This window comes from Salvelinus fontinalis, chromosome 24 (assembly GCF_029448725.1).
Source record: "Salvelinus fontinalis isolate EN_2023a chromosome 24, ASM2944872v1, whole genome shotgun sequence".
In the NCBI taxonomy this organism is placed as follows: Eukaryota; Metazoa; Chordata; class Actinopteri; order Salmoniformes; family Salmonidae; genus Salvelinus; species Salvelinus fontinalis.
The window spans coordinates 40511458-40527859 of record NC_074688.1 but is presented as its reverse complement, the minus strand read 5'-3'; the positions used below and the strand labels follow the sequence as shown (position 1 = coordinate 40527859).

Sequence of the window (16402 nt, the reverse complement as noted above, 5' to 3'; positions counted from 1 at the left end):
CTCTAATCAGGGACTGATTTAGACCTGGGACACCAGGTGTGAGCAATTCATTATCAGGTTGAGCAAAAAAGCAGCAGGTTCCTGACCTCGTAGAGTAAGAGTTGAGTACCCTTGGCCAAGACGTAGCCCATCTAAAAACACAGAGGGATAGAACAAAGCAGATATGTTTCCTAATAGAAAATGACTAACCCCTGCCTGCATCCTTCCTCGCCAGGTTTCCAGAGGGCACAGCTGGTTTGATGCCCGCGGCGGCTCCACAATGGAGCTATCTGACTCGGTCACACATAAGAACGGGCGCCAGAGGAAACCCGCTGTCCCCCAGGGGGACATGAGGGACGGGAACAGGGTTCACAACACCACCCCTGACCTGGAGGAGGAGGGGGAAGCGTTGCTTCAAGGATCTGACACGGAGAACAACGGACATCCCAGTGTGCAACCTGGTATCAGAGGGGAGCTGGGGAACGTATCTCTGCTGCTCTTCCTGTATGTCCTCCAGGGCATCCCTCTGGGCCTGGCCGGGAGCATCCCTCTCATCCTGCAGAGTAAGAACGTCAGCTACAAGGACCAGGCCTTCTTCAGCTTTGTCTTCTGGCCCTTCAGTCTCAAGCTGCTGTGGGCCCCGCTGGTTGACGCGCTCTACCTGACCGGGTTTGGACGCCGGTAAGACAATGATTTATAAGACTGATACGTTTACTTTATGTTTTATATTGTGTCTGATGGGTTGACTGCTGCAATCAAATGAGTCAAAGCCTCATCTCTCCCTCTCAGGAAGTCGTGGCTGGTGCCCACCCAGTACCTGCTGGGTCTCTTCATGCTGTACCTGTCGGTTACCGTGGATACGCTGCTGGAAAGTGATGAGGGGCAGGGCCCCGATGTGATGACCCTGACGGCGGTGTTCTTCATGCTGGCCTTTCTGGCAGCCACCCAGGTAACACACACACCACACACAACACCACACACAACACCACACACAACACCACACACAACACCACACACAACACCACACACAACACCACACACAACACACAACACAACACACACACACACACTCAAAAGTTATTGTGATACATAACTCTGTTATATTCCCATCCCAGGACATAGCAGTGGATGGCTGGGCTCTGACCATGCTGTCTAGGGAGAACGTGGGCTACGCCTCCACCTGTAACTCTGTGGGACAGACTGCTGGCTACTTCCTAGGCAACGTGCTCTTCCTGGCCCTGGAGTCAGCTGACTTCTGCAACAAATACCTGAGAGCAGAGCCTAAAGAGACTGGCATCGTGACACTGTCAGGTACAGAATGAGGGAGAGACAAAGATGAGAAGGCAGAGATCAATGTCATCTATGAAGCAGGAGGAAGAACGTTAATCCAGATATTTAGTTTAGTCTTGCTACGGTCGACTGGCATTAAATACAATTACAGACATGCAAAGCTTTATTAACCCTTCCTTGCTGAAGATGGAATGTCCGTTGGCCAGGTTTTGCATTCGATCATCTTGCCCTGAGTAAACAATAGGTACTAAAGCTTGGTATGGTATCAGAATTGTAGGACATTTTTGTTTCCTTGTAATCTCTTGATAAGCATAGTTACGTATAACACGTACCAGGCATGTGCATTTCCTTGCATTTTAGAACATCGATACACTGGCAATTTTGAGGCCAAACAACTTTTTATTATCTGGGTAAATTTGATCAGAGCACAGATATTTGTGATTTTGAGCTGAAGTGAGAGAAAATAAACTCTTGTTTTGGAGTGAACTTTTGGCTGATGTTTTTCCGTACGGTTTTGCCAGTCAACAGACAAGTAACATGCTATAGAAGATGCGTGAATAAACCTTGACCATCATTGCACTGCTTTGCTGTTGTAACCACTCTGTAACATTGTCGTTGTCTGTGATTGGCTCCCTTGGCGCAGACTTCCTGTTTTTCTGGGGCGTGGTGTTCCTGGTGTCGACCACGCTGGTGGCCGTTCTGAAGAAGGAGAACGCCAGGGGACAGCACGGGAGGAAGAAGGTCCGGGAGGAGACGCAGAGCGTTATGGAAACATACAAACTGCTGGTGTCCATCATCAAGATGCCTGCGGTGTTCACCTTCTGTAGCCTGCTGCTCACTGCTAAGGTACCTACGATACAGCTGCACCTGTAACTTACCTGTCTATACATATCACCCAGTACAGTTTACTGTCTATACATGTCACCCAGTACAGTTTACTGTCTATACATATCACCCAGTACAGATTACTGTCTATACATATCACCCAGTACAGATTACTGTCTATACATATCACCCAGTACAGATTACTGTCTAAACATATCACCCAGTACAGTTTACTGTCTATACATATCACCCAGTACAGATTACTGTCTATACATATCACCCAGTACAGATTACTGTCTATACATATCACCCAGTACAGATGACTGTCTATACATGTCACCCAGTACAGATTACTGCACCTGTAATTTACCTGACATGTCTATACATATCACCCAGTACAGATTACTGTCTATACATATCACCCAGTACAGTTTACTGTCTATACATATCACCCAGTACAGTTTACTGTCTATACATATCACCCAGTACAGATTACTGTCTATACATATCACCCAGTACAGATGACTGTCTATACATGTCACCCAGTACAGATTACTGCACCTGTAATTTACCTGACATGTCTATACATATCACCCAGTACAGATTACTGTCTATACATATCACCCAGTACAGTTTACTGTCTATACATATCACCCAGTACAGTTTACTGTCTATACATATCACCCAGTACAGATTACTGTCTATACATATCACCCAGTACAGATGACTGTCTATACATGTCACCCAGTACAGATTACTGCACCTGTAATTTACCTGACATGTCTATACATATCACCCAGTACAGATTACTGTCTATACATATCACCCAGTACAGTTTACTGTCTATACATATCACCCAGTACAGTTTACTGTCTATACATATCACCCAGTACAGATTACTGTCTATACATATCACCCAGTACAGATGACTGTCTATACATGTCACCCAGTACAGATTACTGCACCTGTAATTTACCTGACATGTCTATACATATCACCCAGTACAGATTACTGTCTATACATATCACCCAGTACAGTTTACTGTCTATACATATCACCCAGTACAGTTTACTGTCTATACATATCACCCAGTACAGATTACTGTCTATACATATCACCCAGTACAGATGACTGTCTATACATGTCACCCAGTACAGATTACTGCACCTGTAATTTACCTGACATGTCTATACATATCACCCAGTACAGATTACTGTCTATACATATCACCCAGTACAGTTTACTGTCTATACATATCACCCAGTACAGTTTACTGTCTATACATATCACCCAGTACAGATTACTGTCTATACATATCACCCAGTACAGATGACTGTCTATACATGTCACCCAGTACAGATTACTGCACCTGTAATTTACCTGACATGTCTATACATATCACCCAGTACAGATTACTGTCTATACATATCACCCAGTACAGTTTACTGTCTATACATATCACCCAGTACAGTTTACTGTCTATACATATCACCCAGTACAGATGACTGTCTATACATATCACCCAGTACAGATGACTGTCTATACATGTCACCCAGTACAGATTACTGCACCTGTAATTTACCTGACATGTCTATACATATCACCCAGTACAGATTACTGTCTATACATATCACCCAGTACAGTTTACTGTCTATACATATCACCCAGTACAGTTTACTGTCTATACATATCACCCAGTACAGATTACTGTCTATACATATCACCCAGTACAGATGACTGTCTATACATGTCACCCAGTACAGATTACTGCACCTGTAATTTACCTGACATGTCTATACATATCACCCAGTACAGATTACTGTCTATACATATCACCCAGTACAGATTACTGTCTATACATATCACCCAGTACAGATGACTGTCTATACATGTCACCCAGTACAGATTACTGCACCTGTAATTTACCTGACATGTCTATACATATCACCCAGTACAGATTACTGTCTATACATATCACCCAGTACAGATTACTGTCTATACATATCACCCAGTACAGATGACTGTCTATACATGTCACCCAGTACAGATTACTGCACCTGTAATTTACCTGACATGTCTATACATATCACCCAGTACAGATTACTGTCTATACATATCACCCAGTACAGATTACTGTCTATACATATCACCCAGTACAGATGACTGTCTATACATATCACCCAGTACAGATTACTGTCTATACATATCACCCAGTACAGATGACTGTCTATACATGTCACCCAGTACAGATTACTGCACCTGTAATTTACCTGACATGTCTATACATATCACCCAGTACAGATTACTGTCTATACATATCACCCAGTACAGTTTACTGTCTATACATATCACCCAGTACAGTTTACTGTCTATACATATCACCCAGTACAGATTACTGTCTATACATATCACCCAGTACAGATGACTGTCTATACATGTCACCCAGTACAGATTACTGCACCTGTAATTTACCTGACATGTCTATACATATCACCCAGTACAGATTACTGTCTATACATATCACCCAGTACAGATTACTGTCTATACATATCACCCAGTACAGATGACTGTCTATACATGTCACCCAGTACAGATTACTGCACCTGTAATTTACCTGACATGTCTATACATATCACCCAGTACAGATTACTGTCTATACATATCACCCAGTACAGATTACTGTCTATACATATCACCCAGTACAGATGACTGTCTATACATGTCACCCAGTACAGATTACTGCACCTGTAATTTACCTGACATGTCTATACATATCACCCAGTACAGATTACTGTCTATACATATCACCCAGTACAGATTACTGTCTATACATATCACCCAGTACAGATGACTGTCTATACATATCACCCAGTACAGATTACTGTCTATACATATCACCCAGTACAGATGACTGTCTATACATGTCACCCAGTACAGATTACTGCACCTGTAATTTACCTGACATGTCTATACATATCACCCAGTACAGATGACTGTCTATACATATCACCCAGTACAGATTACTGTCTATACATATCACCCAGTACAGATGACTGTCTATACATGTCACCCAGTACAGATTACTGCACCTGTAATTTACCTGACATGTCTATACATATCACCCAGTACAGATTACTGTCTATACATATCACCCAGTACAGTTTACTGTCTATACATATCACCCAGTACAGTTTACTGTCTATACATATCACCCAGTACAGATTACTGTCTATACATATCACCCAGTACAGATGACTGTCTATACATGTCACCCAGTACAGATTACTGCACCTGTAATTTACCTGACATGTCTATACATATCACCCAGTACAGATTACTGTCTATACATATCACCCAGTACAGATTACTGTCTATACATATCACCCAGTACAGATGACTGTCTATACATGTCACCCAGTACAGATTACTGCACCTGTAATTTACCTGACATGTCTATACATATCACCCAGTACAGATTACTGTCTATACATATCACCCAGTACAGATTACTGTCTATACATATCACCCAGTACAGATGACTGTCTATACATGTCACCCAGTACAGATTACTGCACCTGTAATTTACCTGACATGTCTATACATATCACCCAGTACAGATTACTGTCTATACATATCACCCAGTACAGATTACTGTCTATACATATCACCCAGTACAGATGACTGTCTATACATATCACCCAGTACAGATTACTGTCTATACATATCACCCAGTACAGATGACTGTCTATACATGTCACCCAGTACAGATTACTGCACCTGTAATTTACCTGACATGTCTATACATATCACCCAGTACAGATTACTGTCTATACATATCACCCAGTACAGATTACTGTCTATACATATCACCCAGTACAGATGACTGTCTATACATGTCACCCAGTACAGATTACTGCACCTGTAATTTACCTGACATGTCTATACATATCACCCAGTACAGATTACTGTCTATACATATCACCCAGTACAGATTACTGTCTATACATATCACCCAGTACAGATGACTGTCTATACATATCACCCAGTACAGATTACTGTCTATACATATCACCCAGTACAGATGACTGTCTATACATGTCACCCAGTACAGATGACTGTCTATACATGTCACCCAGTACAGATTACTGCACCTGTAATTTACCTGACATGTCTATACATATCACCCAGTACAGATGACTGTCTATACATGTCACCCAGTACAGATTACTGCACCTGTAATTTACCTGACATGTCTATACATATCACCCAGTACAGATGACTGTCTATACATGTCACCCAGTACAGATTACTGCACCTGTAATTTACCTGACATGTCTATACATATCACCCAGTACAGATTACTGTCTATACATATCACCCAGTACAGATGACTGTCTATACATATCACCCAGTACAGATGACTGTCTATACATATCACCCAGTACAGATTACTGCACCTGTAATTTACCTGACATGTCTATACATATCACCCAGTACAGATGACTGTCTATACATATCACCCAGTACAGATGACTGTCTATACATATCACCCAGTACAGATTACTGCACCTGTAATTTACCTGACATGATAAGTCAGGTTAAGCCAGAATGTGGTCACCCTGTTTAGCCTGGTTCTATTTTCTGAGGGGCCTACACTGTAACCAAGCTGCCTGGACAACTAGCCTAATTGACCTGCAGTATCTAACCCAGTCTCCGTGAAGGTACCTGTCAGTCTGTCTCTGTCTATCTCCAGATGGGTTTCTCTGCAGCAGACGCAGTGACCGGTCTGAAGCTGGTAGAGGCAGGTGTTCCTAAAGAGCAGCTGGCGTTACTGGCCGTTCCCATGGTTCCACTGCAGGTACTACTACCACTCATCATCAGTAAATACACCGCAGGACCACGACCACTAGACATCTTCTACAAGGCCTTTCCCTTCAGGTATACACAATATCACACAATATCACACAATATCACACAATATCACACAATATCACACGATATCACACAATATCACACAATATCACACAATATCACACACACACACACACACACACACACACACACACACACACACACACACACACACACACACACACACACACACACACACACACACACACACACTTCCTGTACATTTGTGTTTTCCTGTGTAGGTTGTTGATAGGTCTGGGGTATGCTGTGTTGGTGTGGTGGACTCCCAGTTTAAAGCAGGAAGGGGGATTCCCTCTCTACTACTACACTATAGTACTGTTCAGCTACACACTACATCAGGTAATACTGTAAACACGATCTATCTCATCTCTGTTTTCTCTCTCCTCTTTCTCTCTCTTTTATTTATATATATATATATAATGTTACTTATTTATTTGTTTGGCAGGAGGTTAGGCTCAGTTTCCACCTCATTTTGTGGGCAGTGTGCGATAAAACCGGTCTTCTCTTGAGAGCCAGCTCTGCTTTCAGAGGCCTTTCTCAATAGCAAGGTTATGCTCACTGAGTCTGTACGTAGTCAAAGCTCTCTGTCTGTCTGTGCGAAATTAGGCAGTATAAATCCACTTGATCCAGCTTGGGACACTACACTTAAATTTTCTCAAACTCCTGCATTTCCCCTCCTTACCCACAGGTGGCGCTGTACAGCATGTATGTGGCCTGTATGGCTTTCCATGCTAAAGTGAGTGACCCAGTGATTGGTGGGACTTACATGACCCTGCTGAACACTGTCACCAACCTGGGGGGAAACTGGCCCTCCACCCTGGCATTGTGGATGGTCGACCCACTCACCTCTAAAGAGTGCCAGGGAGCTGCTGGGCAGAGTTGTGGCTCCCCAGAGGAGACGGGGGTAAGTGGGAGAGAGTGTCTACATGGAAGAGAATTACCTGACAATTATCCCATTGTACTGTCGTAGTACATTAAATAGCTTATTATGTGAATTCTGTGGAAATACTTCTCTTAAACGTATCCCTGTCTTTTTCTCTCTCTTCCCTCCTACAGCTGTGTGTTAAGGAGGGCGGTGTGTGTGTGACATCATTGGATGGTTACTATGTGGAGTCGGTGGTGTGTGTGTTGATAGGACTAACGTGGTGGGTGTGGCTAGGGAAGAGGATGAGAAGGCTACAGGATCAGAGCCCTGCAGCTTGGAGGTGCAGGATCGGCCAATGACAACGTTCACCCAGCTCCTGACCTGCACCGCCCCTTCCTGACCCCAGCAAGGCCAATCGCCAGACAGCTACAGTCTGATATAAAAGCTTCTGTCAACTCAGCCTTTGACCCTGGCCCGAACATCACTTCCTCTCTCGTTTCTGTTTCCGTCTTCCTCCAACTCTCTTTATTTCTCTCCTTTCTCTGTCTGTCTCTCTCCTTCTCTGACTCTTCTCAGTGTCCCTCTTTTTTCCCTCCAATCCCTTCTTCCCACCCTTTGCTCAGTGTATATATTATCCTTCAGCAGTCTTTCTTTGCGTTAACTGTGGTCCGGTCACCACAAGACTATGGACCATAACGGTCAATAACCACACTCTCTTGGAGAGTCAAGAATGATATTTCTCCTTGCAACGTCACATCCTCACCATGGCTTCTGTGGGTGCCGCTTCAACTATGTCCCATTGGAAACAAAAGAAGGAACTATTCTTCTTGCTAGGAATATTTACAGTAGACATAGCTGCTCCTTCTCAATCCACATTGTCTGCTACTTAAGCTATTTCACTTTCTGTCACTGTTATTTGTGCCTTGCTCTGTTCTTCAAAGACTCTGATTTTAAAGTTGGTCGGATATTTAAAGAAGGCATTCATCAACGAACGGTCATAAAAAGCAAACCACATTATATATGGATGGTTAAATATGAACTTTGAGATGTACAGCCAAGACCTAGTTGATAAATAGGTCACATTTCTTTGTGTAACATGGAGTCAGAAATCACATTTCTATTCTTGATGCTCATCTATAGCCCCTTTGAAAGAAATGCCTAAATTATAACAGTAGTGTTTTAATATACACTGAGTGTACAAAACGTTAGGAACACCTTCCTATTGAGTTACTATGTTCCACCTTCCTAATGTTGAGTTACACCCCCCCCCCCCCCCCATTTTGCCTTTGGGTCCTTTGGGTGTTGGACCATTCTTGATACACACGGGAAACTGTTGAGCGTGAACCTCAGCAGCGTTGCATTTCTTTACACAAACTGGTGTGCCTGGCACCTACTACCATACCCTGTTCAAAGGCACTTCAATATTTCTTTCTTGACAATTCACCCTCTGAATGGCACAAACACAATTCATGTCTCAATTGTCTCCAGGCTTGAAAATCCTACTTTAACCCGTCTCCTCCCCTTCATCTACACTGATTGAAGTGGATTGAACAAGTGACATCAATAAGGGATCATAGCTTTCACCTGGTCAGTCTGTGATGGACGGTTCTTAATGTTTTGTGTACTCAGCGTATGTCTCTCATTTTTTGAATACAACAGTATTTTCTCTAAACCAGCAATGAGAGGTCAGAGGTTGTGTGAAAGGGAGAAGGCAGTAAACAGTCAGGTCCGGATCTGGGATCACCTGTATCGGTTCTGTTTGGTTTATGTCATAGAAAATATCAATATTTTTCTGTTAATTCTCAAGAGTTATTTGTATTTATTTTGGGTCTCTCTGCTCTATTCTACATCAGGCTGAACAAAATAATTTGCATTGATCCATATGTGTAACACTGATCAATCAGATTCCGTGTTTCTCCCTTAATGTCTGCCCCTAACCACCTGTCCACATTCAGATGGGGCTCAGCTCCTAAAGATGGAAGTCAGGGTTGGAGTATAATGAGATCCCAGATCAGGTTGTTCTCCTTTTGTGTGGGGGAAAAGAGTACGCTGAGTTTCCACACCAATGCCAAGCCTTCATACTGTAACTGAGACACTTGTTAGCCTTGAACATTTCATTTTTTAACTTTCTCTTTATTTTACATCTTGTGATGCTGCTGTATGTACATCACTTTTATGTCTGTGTCAGTACTTTTATGTCTGTGTCAGTACTTTTAACAATTTAAAATATTGCCTAAACTCTACCAGCATTCACTTACATATGGATATGTTTTGATTTACCAAATATTTAAATGAATTATACTTTTTTTTTTTGGGCCCTTTTTTTTCATGTCGGTTTGTCTTAATTTCAGTTGTACATTCTTTAAATAAAAACCTCTAGTTATTTTCCAAGATGAGTGGAGGGCTTTTAAAAGAATGTTCAACTACTGAATTTCCCATGGAATACAAATGATTTGTGATGGGCTGTTGCAAACAAATCTTTGATTTATAAAAGCTGACGTTAAAGACCTGCTTGGTATTGGAGTTGTCCCTAGTGGGAACAACTGTGGGAATCAAACCCACAACCCTGGCATTGCAAGTGCCGTGCTTTACCGAGAGTGACTACCCGGGTTGGGATCAATTCCATTTAACTTCCAGTCAGTTCGGGAAGTACACTACAATTCCAATCCATTCTATTCAATGCTTTTCAATTAGAAACATTTTAGAGAAAAAATAAAAAAAATGTATTGACTATAATTTCAATGTGATTGACCCGAACTCTGCACTGTACCCTGTGAGACTTGTATGTTATGCTGTAAGATGTTCTGAGTAACTTTTGTACCAACATTCCCAAGATGTAATATTGAAAATATTTACAGTAATAAATATCTTATGTCATACAATGAATACGCACTCTGGTTTCAAATGTTTTATCTGATTACTCATAACATACTTTACATTATTAAATCATTTAATCCTTTCTGGGTGTGTGTTTTTAATATTTTTATATATTTAGAATATTTTTATATATCTCACACCTGATTTATGCAATATATAACAGTTTCTATACACGATATATAACTTTCAATTTAGTAGTAGGATTAGATAATGAAACATTTATGAAAACGCCACACCAGGCGTTTTTATTTAATTTTTTCATCCTCTTCCATACATTACCTGTTGAGTGGGCAGACGGACTTTTGTAGTCTCTTAGACATTTTTAAAACATGCCAGTGTACAGGAGTGAGGCAGAGGAGAAAGGAGAAAATACTTCTAAAAACAATTTATGTAGTTTCTCACGTCGCTGATGATAATTTAACCATTGTCCAGTCAAGAACCGACTGGGGAGTAACGTAAACTCGTACATCGCCTTGGTCCATACAATTTCCCTTCTTTTAACACCCCAAAAACGTAATACTTCCAGATCAACTGTAATGTCAATACCATTGTAAAGCACAATTTCTCCCCTTTCCAATATGATCAATTACATGACCTAAACGCTGCCTGTTTCTGCATTAATTTTCTCCAATACTATAGAGCCATTACCATGTCGATCAACGCTTGAATAGAAACCTAGTTCACACCCCCGATTTTGAAGTCAACACAGTCGCTACAGTCCCATTAGTTTTCTTTGTAGCCTCGTTTGAATGTTGCGGTTGCGCACATTTGTACGGAATGGGGTGAGTTTACGTTAGACGGTTCGTTCAAATGAGATTTACGTTAGACGGTTCGTTCAAATGAGACAGCAGATCAGCTGTTAAAATTGACTAAAGGTGTAGCTAACACGTCCTGACATCTTTGGGTAACATCTCTGTTTTCTCTTCTAGTACTGGACTAGCAATTGCTGGGGTAATAGTAATATCAAGGAGTATTAATTTGGTAAGTAGTTTTGGTTATGCATATAAAGCCAAATGTGATGCAGGCATGTTCCACCAGGAGGCGGTAGCGAGTCAGGTTTCACGCAAACCCTGGTTGAAGGAAAACAGGCGAAATTCTGTCTCTAGCGAATGTCAAGGGAATACTCATAACGACATCGACAGATTGTGGTGTTTTAACCAGACGAGATGAGACCTTCCCCTCTGGTTCAATGAAATGCCAGCTCTGCATAGGTTATAAGGTCAGGATCAATTTAGGACGGCAGTTGAAGAACTGTTTGCCCAATGTGTTGTTTAGTTAGTCAGCCTAACAGCCTTTTCTTCTTAAACAGATTATCAATCTCCATCCCTTGGTTTTTAGAAAGGTCCTGATCTGTCGTTTTTGTTTAGCTAATAGAATGATCTGTTGTTTTTGTTTAGCTAACAGAATGATCTGTTGTTTTGTTTAGCTAATAGAATGATCTGTTGTTTTTGTTTAGCTAATAGAATGATCTGTCGTTTTTGTTTAGCTAATAGAATGATCTGTTGTTTTTGTTTAGCTAATAGAATGATCTGTGGTTTTGTTTAGCTAATAGAATGATCTGACATTTTTGTTTAGCTAATAGAATGATCTGTTGTTTTAGTTTAGCTAATAGAATGATCTGTGGTTTTGTTTAGCTAATAGAATGATCTGACATTTTTGTTTAGCTAATAGAATGATCTGTTGTTTTAGTTTAGCTAACAGAATGATCTATCGTTTTTGTTTAGCTAACAGAATGATCTGTCGTTTTTGTTTAGCTAACAGAATGATCTGTCGTTTTTGTTTAGCTAACAGAATGATCTGTCGTTTTTGTTTAGCTAAAATACTGAACAAAAATATAAACACAACATGTAAAGTGTTGGCCCCATGTTTTATGAACTGAAATAAAAGATCCCAGAAATGTTCCATACGCACAAAAAGCTTATTTCTCTAATTTTGTGCACAAATTTGTTTACATCCCTGTTAGCAAACATTTCTCCTCTGCCAAGATAATCCATCCACCTAACAGGTGTGTTATATCAAGAAGCTTGTGCTGGGGACAAAAGTGTGCAGTTTTGTCACACAACACAATGCCACAGATGTCTCAAGTTTTGATGAAGCATGCAATTGACATGCTGACTGCAGGAATGTCTACCAGAGCTTTTGCCATAAAATTTAATTTTCATTTCTCTACCATAAGCTGCCTCCAATGTCGTTTAGCGAATATGGCAGTACGTCCAACTGGCCTCACAACCGCAGACCACGTGTAACCACGTCAGACCCACGACCTCCACATCCGTCTTAATCACCTGCGGGACCGTCTGAGACCAGCCACCCGGACAGCTGATGAGACTCAGGGGTATTTCTATCTATAATAAAGCTCTTTTGTGGGGAAAAACTGATTCTGATTGGCTGGGCAAGCTGCCCCTGCCCTGTCATGTGAAATCCATAGTTTAGGACCTAATTCATTTATTTCAATTGACTGATTTCCTGAACTGTAACTCAGTAAAATCATTGAAATTGTTGCACGGTGCGTTTATATTTTTGTTCAGAATGATCTGTTGTTTTTGTTTAGCTAATAGAATGATCTGTTGTTTTTGTTTAGCTAATAGAATGATCTGTCTTTTTTGTTTTGCTAATAGAATGATCTGTGGTTTTGTTTAGCTAATAGAATGATCTGTTGTTTTTGTTTAGCTAATAGAATGATCTGTTGGTTTTGTTTAGCTAATAGAATGATCTGTTGGTTTTGTTTAGCTAACAGAATGATCTGTTGTTTTGTTTCGCTAATAGAATGATCTGTTGTTTTTGTTTAGCTAATAGAATGATCTGTTGTTTTTGTTTAGCTAATAGAATGATCTGTTGTTTTTGTTTAGCTAACAGAATGATCTATCGTTTTTGCTAGTAGAGGTTCCAATTTTGTGTTGCCCAAATAATATTTCATGGTGACTTAATAGGAATGTTCAGTGTAACTTCTTACAACACATTGAACTTATAACAGTTATTCCTACTAGGAATGCTTTTCTAACAAGGTCTTTCATGCCTCACCACCCTCGTCAGATGACTAGATTTGGTGTAGCCTCTGAGATCCCAGCACGGTTCATAGAGAAGAATGTAAGCCTCAGAGGGAGAGTCCAGACCACCACAGAGAGCCTCAGAGGAAGATTCCTGGAGGTGGATCACATCTCCATCGACATCCCTCTCCTCTCCCCCCTGCTGACTAAAGGTACGGAAGACCCCCTGCTGGCTAAAGGTACGGAAGACCCCCTGCTGGTATGGGAGACCCCCTGCTGGCTAAAGGTACGGAAGACCCCCTGCTGGTATGGGAGACCCCCTGCTGGTATGGGAGACCCCCTGCTGGTATGGGAGACCCCTGCTGGCTAAAGGTAGGGAAGACCCCCTGCTGGCTAAAGGTATGGAAGACCCCCTGCTGGCTAAAGGTATGGAAGACCCCCTGCTGGCTAAAGGTATGGAAGACCCCCTGCTGGCTAAAGGTAGGGAAGACCCCCTGCTGGCTAAAGGTATGGAAGACCCCCTGCTGGCTAAAGGTAGGGAAGACCCCCTGCTGGCTAAAGGTATGGAAGACCCCCTGCTGGCTAAAGGTACGGAAGACCCCCTGCTGGCTAAAGGTATGGAAGACCCCTGCTGGCTAAAGGTATGGCAGACCCCCTGCTGGCTAAAGGTATGGAAGACCCCCTGCTGGCTAAAGGTATGGAAGACCCCTGCTGGCTAAAGGTAGGGAAGACCCCCTGCTGGCTAAAGGTATGGAAGACCCCTGCTGGCGAAAGGTAGGGAAGACCCCTGCTGGCTAAAGGTATGGAAGACCCCTGCTGGCTAAAGGTAGGGAAGACCCCCTGCTGGCTAAAGGTATGGAAGACCCCCTGCTGGCTAAAGGTAGGGAAGACCCCCTGCTGGCTAAAGGTAGGGAAGACCCCCTGCTGGCTAAAGGTATGGAAGACCCCCTGCTGGCTAAAGGTACGGAAGATCCCCTGCTGGCTAAAGGTATGGAAGACCCCCTGCTGGCTAAAGGTACGGAAGACCCCCTGCTGGCTAAAGGTATGGAAGACCCCCTGCTGGCTAAAGGTATGGAAGACCCCTGCTGGCTAAAGGTATGGAAGACCCCCTGCTGGCTAAAGGTATGGAAGACCCCCTGCTGGCTAAAGGTAGGGAAGACCCCCTGCTGGCTAAAGGTATGGAAGACCCCCTGCTGGCTAAAGGTATGGAAGACCCCCTGCTGGCTAAAGGTAGGGAAGAGCCCTGCTGGCTAAAGGTCCGGAAGACCCCATGCTGGCTAAAGGTACGAAAGACCCCCTGCTGGCTAAAGGTACGGAAGACCCCCTAATGGCTAAAGGTACGGAAGACCCCCTGCTGGCTAAAGGTACGAAAGACCCCCTGCTGGCTAAAGATATGGTAGACCCCCTAATGGCTAAAAGTACGGAAGACCCCTGCTGGCTAAAGGTACGGAAGACCCCCTGCTGGCTAAAGGTATGGAAGACTCCTGCTGGCTAAAGGTATGGAAGACCCCTGCTGGCTAAAGGTAGGGAAGACCCCCTGCTGGCTAAAGGTATGGAAGACCCCCTGCTGGCTAAAGTTATAGAAGACCCCCTGCTGGCTAAAGGTTGGGAAGACCCCCTGCTGGCTAAAGGTAGGGAAGACCCCTGCTGGCTAAAGGTATGGAAGACCCCCTGCTGGCTAAAGGTAGGGAAGACCCCCTGCTGGCTAAAGGTATGGGAGACCCCCTGCTGACTAAAGGTATGGAAGACCCCCTGCTGGCTAAAGGTATGGAAGACCCCCTGCTGACTAAAGGTACGGAAGAGCCCCTGCTGGCTAAAGGTATGGAAGACCCCCTGCTGGCTAAAGGTAGGGAAGACCCCCTGCTGGCTAAAGGTTGGGAAGACCCCCTGCTGGCTAAAGGTATGGAAGACCCCCTGCTGGCTAAAGGTATGGAAGACCCCCTGCTGGCTAAAGGTATGGAAGACCCCCTGCTGGCTAAAGATACGGAAGACCCCCTGCTGGCTAAAGGTAGGGAAGACCCCCTGCTGGCTAGAGGTTGGGAAGACCCCCTGCTGGCTAAAGGTAGGGAAGACCCCCTGCTGACTAAAGGTATGGAAGACCCCCTGCTGGCTAAAGGTAGGGAAGACCCCCTGCTGACTAAAGGTATGGAAGACCCCCTGCTGGCTAAAGGTTGGGAAGACCCCCTGCTGGCTAAAGGTAGGGAAGACCCCCTGCTGGCTAAAGGTATGGCAGACCCCCTGCTGACTAAAGGTATGGAAGACCCCCTGCTGGCTAAAGGTATGGAAGACCCCCTGCTGGCTAAAGGTACGGAAGACCCCCTGCTGGCTAAAGGTAGGGAAGACCCCCTGCTGGCTAAAGGTTGGGAAGACCCCCTGCTGGCTAAAGGTATGGAAGACCCCCTGCTGGCTAAAGGTATGGGAGACCCCCTGCTGGCTAAAGGTAGGGAAGAATGTATGGGTTCACATCCCCTTCAACTTTCCCAACACACACAGACACACAACACCCACAGGGTAACGGTCAATTGCGCTGTGATAACGAGGATTAGGATTCACCTCCCAGCTGTTGGAAAGTGTAGTCTGGTCATTCACACAGCTGTCCCCAATTAGACAGTAATGTATTTACTAATCCCAAGCTGTGGACACATCA

The 16402-nt window shown here is 43.3% G+C and overlaps 1 protein-coding gene across 1 annotated transcript; it reads left to right on the top strand.

Moving 5' to 3' along the window:
* Positions 1-214: 214 nt before the first annotated feature.
* Positions 215-10777, top strand: LOC129822438 (acetyl-coenzyme A transporter 1-like). Its single transcript, XM_055880719.1, has 8 exons — positions 215-660; positions 769-928; positions 1095-1290; positions 1913-2115; positions 6848-7032; positions 7248-7365; positions 7715-7930; positions 8083-10777. The coding sequence occupies exons 1-8, from the start codon at positions 260-262 to the stop codon at positions 8248-8250; spliced, it is 1647 nt and encodes a 548-aa protein (XP_055736694.1). The 5' UTR covers positions 215-259; the 3' UTR covers positions 8251-10777.
* The last annotated feature ends 5625 nt before the right edge of the window (positions 10778-16402 follow it).